The sequence below is a fragment of the Penaeus japonicus genome, unplaced genomic scaffold (assembly GCF_977035675.1).
Source record: "Penaeus japonicus unplaced genomic scaffold, GWHDUDI00000001_assembly GWHDUDI00000015, whole genome shotgun sequence".
In the NCBI taxonomy this organism is placed as follows: Eukaryota; Metazoa; Arthropoda; class Malacostraca; order Decapoda; family Penaeidae; genus Penaeus; species Penaeus japonicus.
Genome location: NW_028234417.1, coordinates 34,861,435 through 34,868,934, shown reverse-complemented (window position 1 = coordinate 34,868,934; position 7,500 = coordinate 34,861,435). Strand labels below are relative to the sequence as shown.

The 7,500-nt window shown below is 34.9% G+C and overlaps 2 protein-coding genes across 2 annotated transcripts in view; both read right to left on the bottom strand.

Annotated features, from left to right (window-relative positions):
• Positions 1-6,078: 6,078 nt before the first annotated feature.
• Positions 6,079-6,862, bottom strand: LOC147470430 (uncharacterized). The gene is made up of 2 exons (XM_086544802.1): positions 6,759-6,862; positions 6,079-6,637 (listed from the first exon to the last, which is right to left on the bottom strand). The coding sequence occupies exons 1-2, from the start codon at positions 6,816-6,818 to the stop codon at positions 6,365-6,367; spliced, it is 333 nt and encodes a 110-aa protein (XP_086400928.1). The 5' UTR covers positions 6,819-6,862; the 3' UTR covers positions 6,079-6,364.
• LOC122254956 (uncharacterized) overlaps positions 6,830-7,500 on the bottom strand; it is a 1,762-nt gene continuing 1,091 nt past the window's right edge. The window contains exons 3-5 of the mRNA XM_086544261.1: positions 7,244-7,500; positions 6,968-7,138; positions 6,830-6,865 (exon numbers count right to left, since the gene is read on the bottom strand). The exon at positions 7,244-7,500 is cut by the window's right edge and continues 363 nt beyond it. Coding sequence (XP_086400387.1) covers positions 6,830-6,865; positions 6,968-7,138; positions 7,244-7,500 — 464 coding nt within the window. The remainder of the gene's footprint in view (positions 6,866-6,967; positions 7,139-7,243) is intronic.

Below are 7,500 nucleotides of genomic sequence, written 5' to 3'. Positions count from 1 at the left end.
TCTTCAATTTGTTTTATATATTGTGTTACCAAAGAAGGGAAAGAAATACATGTTCAACTAAAATGTTTGGACTTTTTGAAGAGTAGTCCTTCAATATTTTGATTTTGACATCACAAAGAAAAATATATAATCAGAATATAATGTGCCCCCCCCCCAAAAAAAAAGGAGAGGTGAAAAAACATACCAGTAACTAATAAAGATTAAATTACTGAATCACAAAATTAGATGCAGTTGATTATCTTCTGTCCGTTCGATTTCTCTGTGGAAATAACTTTAACACTATTATGCATTCAATCTTTGTTCTCAGCATCTCTGGCCTTTCTCCCCACCTCTCTCTCTTCTTGTCATTATCATCATTGTTGTTATTATTATCATTATTATAATTATTATTTTTTCATTATTATTATCGTTATCATTATCACCATTATTATGGTTATCATTGTTATTATTATCGCCATTATTTTTTTTATTGTTGTTATTATCATTATTGTTGTCATTACTATTAATACCATCTTTATGACCATTATTATGTTATATTTTTTAATGGTATCATTATCATTGTTACTTTTACTACTATTGCTGCTGCTATGTTTGTTATTAATGTCATTACTTTTAATACTATTATTATGATTATTATCATCATGATCATTATCATTATAATTATGATTATCATTAGTAGTAGTATCATTATCATTTTCTTCATCTATATTATTATCATTATCATTGTTATCATCACTATTATCATCATTATCATTCTTATTACAATTATCTTATAATCATCATTATCAAAAACATCATCATTATCCTTATCATGTTTATGACTTTTGATATTGTTGTTGTCATTATCATCAGCAGCAACATTATCATTATCATTACCATTATAGTCATTATTGTTATTATTATTGTTTTTGGTGTCCTTGTTATCATTATTATTATCATTATCATCATCAGTATTATGAGAATTATTATCATCATTATTATAATTTTCAATATTGTTACTATATCATCATCATCCTTATCATTATCACATTTTTTGTTACTATCATTATCAACGTAATAATTATTATCATTATCTTTATTGTAGCGCATTATCCCCTGACATGAGGCGGGTCATCCCGTAGATATCAGGCCGCCTGTCCCCTGAAGTCATTGAAAAAATCTACGGACTTTTCCGCCCTGCAAGATGGTATGTCTTTGCTGTTCTGTGTGTACGTCTGTTTTTTCTTTCTTTTTAATAAGAACAAGGTGGGTTTTAATTTTACTTTGAATTTCCTTTCTGACTGTTCCGTGTTCTTCGTCTACATCTACATTACTACTACTCTACATAACACTACTTGTACATTACTTACCTTATATTCTGTACTTATCTTACCTTGACCTTGTCTCTTTTTTCGACTGAAACACCTGACTTTAATCTTTCATCTCTTTGTGTTTTCTCTCGTTTCTTATTTCACATTTTTACTGCTTTTCTATTTTAAGTCTTTTATGTATCCATTTTTATGTGTTTTACTTTTCGCTTATTTTATGTAGTTTGTTTACTTTTAAACACACCTTTTCACTTTCAATTACAAACATATTGCATTATGGGTAACGCGTCACCTTTTAGCGCGGGAAACTGCCACATAAAAGATCAAATCAGGTTAGGTAACAGAGAGAGGGTTCCTAGACTTGTGAATTAATAGACGATCTTTATTGCTTTTGTTCGAATGATTGCGTTAATAAATGCATAATATGGATGCTCCCCTTTTTATATTGCCTTTTTGGTAAGATAGATGAAGTTTATCTTAATCGGGGGTACGGGACGTGAGCTTTCATTCTTTTTCCCCCAAGACTCATCTACGATGTCCTAGACCCACACTAATAAGATAACGCGTAGTTGGGTACCACGCTACCAAACTTAGCATCAATAATAACTCTACGGAGGGTTTATCAATTACCCACCACAATTATTATCACCATTACCATCCTCATCATAGTCGATCCTGGGCGCCAGCGTCTATACAAACCTCTGGATCGGCCGGCAGATCGAGTTACTATCCAAGCTCGTGAGTTTCCACTGTCGCTTGTCGGGCACTGCTGTGACTGGGCACCACGGTGGCTCACACGAGCCAGCACTCGCGCCTCGCTGACACAGTGCGGGCTCGCCTCAGTGCATATCAGTCCGGCGAAGCATCTGCTCCGCAAATCTGGCTTATCCTCATCCTGGTTCGGAGTGTATGAATATCTTGTCATTGAATTTCTTTCTAGTAGTAACAGCATTTTGATAGTGTAGTGTAATGTCCGTGTTAACCCAGGGGCCCCGTCCCAGTTCATCACGTCAAAGGTGAAAACTTATTTGCCCTCCCTTGATGCTGGCCAGGGAAACAAGCGCTAAGGGCCTGGCTAACCCCTGTCAATTCAAAACCCCTGAAAGTGGTAGCGTGGGGGAGGGAGTTTGAATCAGTTACATGGGTGTATTCCAGCGTGACAATCTCTTTCTGATGCTCAGCCTAATAAAATGATAAAACTAATTGAAAAAAAATACTAATATGAATAATAAAATACCAAAAACATGTGCAGAAGGCACTTAAAATGATTAAGGCTGCCGTATACTAAAACTAAAGAAAAGATACTCCAGAGTGGAGTATCTGGCAGAAGGCTTACCAATAAAAACAAAGGCTAGATCAGCAAGTCTGACGCCACTGCTGAAGGCTTAAGAATTATGACAAAAATCTAAATACGGCATAAAAGAAAACAACAGTCGGGTGAACTAAAATGAAATAAAAACAGACTTCCTACCTCAAGGCATAAAAAAGATTAAGTAAAAGGAATCCAGCCAAGTTCAATAGAAAGAACTAATCAAATTATTTAATAAAAATGTTCTTTTAGATCACGTCCAGCTCATAAGCAACAAATGTCAGGCACTTCAGTACTTAACTCTTATCTTCGTGATCGTATCCCCGTTGTTCACTTCCTTGGCTCGACACAGATAATCCAAAAATGGCGACACAGCCGGTTAACTACCCTGGAGGACTGGGTAAAGGACTTCGTTGACTGTCTGACCGTCTCTGCTTTATTGTTCGAAAACATGGTAAACATTGCCTCGATGACGTCAGAGGCACGTCTGTTTTTATTTAATTTTAGTTCACCAGACTGTTGTTTTCTTTTCTGCCGTATTTAGATTTTTGTCATAATTCTTAAGCCTTCAGCAGTGGCGTCAGACTTGCTGATCTAGCCTTTGTTTTTATTGGTAAGCCTTCTGCCAGATACTCCACTCTGGAGTATCTTTTCTTTAGTTTTAGTATACGGCAGCCAATGCTGATAATGATAATGATAATGCTGATAATGATAATGATGATGACAATGCTGATAATGATAATGATGATGACAATGCTGATAATGATAATGATGATGACAATGCTGATAATGATAATGATGATGACAATGCTGATAATGATAATGATGACAATGCTGATAATGATAATGATGATGACAATGCTGATAATGATAATGATGACAATGCTGATAATGATAATGATGATGACAATGCTGATAATGATAATGATGATGACAATGCTGATAATGATAATGATGATGACAATGCTGATAATGATAATGATGATGACAATGCTGATAATGATAATGATGATGACAATGCTGATAATGATGATGACAATGCTGATAGTGATAATGATGATGACAATGCTGATAAAGATAATGATGATGACAATGATGATAATGATGATGACAATGCTGATAGTGATAATAATAACTGCTAATTATAATGAAAATGATTATAGTAATGATAATAGTGATAATAATAATAATGCTGATTATGATGAAAATGATGATGATAACAATGACAATAAGGATGTTAATGATAACAATGATGATATTGGTGAAAATGACTATAATGATCATAATGATAATGGTAATGATGACAGTCACAATTATAACAACATTAATAATAATGATGATAATAATAGTACTAATAATATTAATGATAGCAATAATGATGATAACAATAATGGTAATGCTAGTAATTATAATAATGACGATGATAGAAATGATACTAATAGAAATTGCCATTATCATTAGCAATAGCTTTATCTTCAATATTGCAACCAGTGTCATTGCGAAGATGATATAACCAGTTGTGATTGGCCTTTTGATTCTTTTCCTTAATCCTTTACTTTCTATCTAGGATTTTCCGGATAATTCGTGCTGTTCTAAGGAAAGCACACACACACATACACACACAAACACAGACACGCTCACACACACACACACAAAAACACTCTCTCTCTCTCTCTCTCTCTCTCTCTCTCTATATATATATATATATATATATATATATATGAATCCGGTTAAAGATACAAGTTGTATGCAGTGTACTATTTCTATTCTTATATTCTTGCAAGAACTTCGCTTTACACAAGTCAAAATTTGAATATAAATCTGTCAGAAAAAGCCCTTAAAACTATAATTTAGAAAGTAATCAAAGATAAAAACGAATGGCATTTAATTAATTCACTACAGAGAATAGATGCATATTTTATACATAAGCATATTTCTATAGTATGATAACATATCATTTGTCAAAATAAGTACATCATATATCAGGTGATGCTCATATAAAGTATATAATCTGTATGTTAATACTCTTAAAAAGTATATCACTTGTCAGTTAATATTTTTAAAAAGTATTTAATTAGACAGTTAATACTCTTAAAAAGTATATCACTTGTTAGTTAATATTTTTAAAAAGTTTTTAATTAGTCTGTTGATACTCTTAAAAAGTATGTCATTTGTAAGTTAATGTTCGTAAAAAATGCATAATTTATTTATTACCTTATTACTCATATTCCATTTATCTTCGTCTTCAAAACATCAGATCATTTTCGTTAATACACTTCAAATACTTATAATACTTATATAAAATACTTACATAAACTTACTTCAATACTAAGAAAAATACCTGGAAATACTTAAAATACTTAAACAATAATATCATTTGCCAGTTAATACCCTTAAACAAATACATGATGCGTCAGGTAATATACTCTTAAATAGTTTATCATTTGTCAGTGACCACTATAAAAGTGTATTATTCATCGGTTAATACTCTTATAAAGTACATAATGCGTCAGTGAATATTCCGTTCCTCTCGTCTTACATGCATTATGTCCGGATTTGGAGTTCCTTGTCTTTTATCTTGTGAGGATAATCTTCTTTAGGATCTTCAAGACGTCAGGAAATGCCTCAGGATGCTCTGAGATACGGAAGACGCGAAGGGAATGTTGTGTGTGTGTGAGAGAGAGAGAAAAATAGATATTTAGATAGATAGGGAGGGAGGGAGGGAGAGAGGAGAGAGAGAAAGAGGGAGGGGGAGATTGAAAGAGAAATAGAGAGAGAGAGAGAGAGAGAGAAAGAGAGAGAGAGAGAGAGAGAGAGAGAGACAGCTGTTGAATATGAATATTTTTGAATGAGTGAATTTTTATCTAAAAAAATGTGTGTTTTGAATGGTTTTTGAATGATTGAGTCTGTGGTTTGAGTGTGTACGCATATATGTAAAAGTGAGTGTTTGAATACGCGCACGCGCGCGCGTGTGTGTGTATGCCTGAGTTTTAATGTGAGTTTATATATGTGTGTGTGTGCGTGTGTGTTTGAATGTGAGTTTTTATGCGTGTGTGAGTGTGTTTGAAGGAGAGTTTTTGTTTGAGTGCGTGTGTTGTGTTAGCATTTCAATGTGAGTCCTTGTATATGTGTGTTTGTATTGGAATATGAATTTACGTCTTAGTGAATGTTTATGCACAGGAAATCATTCATCTACATCACAGACACTCCACCTTAACACAAAGTAATTATCAATTCCGACTGATTACTTGCATCTCGTCAGAAATTCAGTATATATATGTATATGTATGTATGTATGTATATATATATATATATATATATATATATATATATATATATATATATATATATATATATATATATATATATATATATATATATATATGTATATATATATATATATATATATATATATATATATATATATATATATATAATACTATTAGTAAACTTAAAGGAACTTAAGACTAAATCACACGAAAAAAAAAAATACTTTGTCTTCGATCCGTAACTGTCAACCATCTGAAATATATCTAATCTTACAGTGACATTCTGTTGATATTCTGCTGTACCCTTTTCAGGAGAAATAACCCATTATTTCATATTTGTCAATCAGGCCATTTGGCAACTTAGCATTACGCCTTATTCATTCAACTATATTTTCCATCTGACTGGCTATTAACTGAAATTCCGTGCTAATCACTGAGCTCCTATAACTCTAATCATATCTCATTGTGGAGTTAGACATTCATTTATTACTGGCCACGTCATACTCCGACGAAGACATGTCAGACTCAGAGAACACATCGGTACTGACGTGAGGAACAGCGTTTTTACGAGCGGTTCCCCAAGTCGCTTCATCTACCTCCTCGTACACGTGATCTGCGATGGAACTCGTCCTGCTGGCGGGCTGTAACCTCTGAGCAGGCGCTGGCTTGGGTTCGAGATAAGCAGGTTCAATGGGGGGAACAGGGTGGCTTGGGTTCCTCTCCGGGGCAACCTCTCGAACCTGAGAACCTCTCTGTAAAAGGAGGGAAAGTTGGTCTGTTGTATCGTAGTTGACTTACAATTTTTTTTTTTTTGTACTTTTTTAACTTATTTTTTTCTTACGTCTTACTACAGTCATTGTCTTTATTACTCACCTTGCAGAATTGGTGCATGTTTTGGAAAACCAGACATCCCAGCAACACTACCACCACCATCGAAAGTCCTCCTACCAGGTACCACACAGTCGCTTCGTTGGTCTCACCTGCATATCAGCAAAAGTTATTTAGGTACATAAGCATTGTCTTTATCTTATTAACAAAATCATACTATCATTCACAATTCTGAACCCTGTTAACTTTATCACCAATAAAAGTCGACCAATATTACATGCGTGGAGGACGTTATCTGTCGTCTCTGGAGCACCAACATGAAGGTTCTGCACCACCACGAGCTTCCCACCGCTGGAGGAGACCTCAAGGCAGGTAGGGACATCCTTCAGAGGCGCTTCGAACACCTCTCGTCCAAGCGTAGTCACCTGGCGATAGAAATGCAAGCACATGCAGGGAATATATACGTTAACACGTCAAAGTCAGGATATCACCATAACTTTAGTCAGACTAACTACCAGTAGGCGTGTTACCTTGAGTTGCGCGCGACCTTCCTCTGACAAAATCGTGAATGCGATATTGAGAGGGAAGGGTGGCAGGGGCTCCTTTTGCCCACTCGTCACCAAGGCGCCCCCTCTCAGCCCGATCTCCAACTCCGCTCCTTTTACTCTGAGGGAAGGCTTGAAGGGAACCCGAGAGAACAGCGTCAAGTTTCCCCGAGCGTTTGCCTTGCGGAGGGGAACGTCGACAGCCTTGCCATGCTCCACCACCCATGTCGGTGTATTCGAAG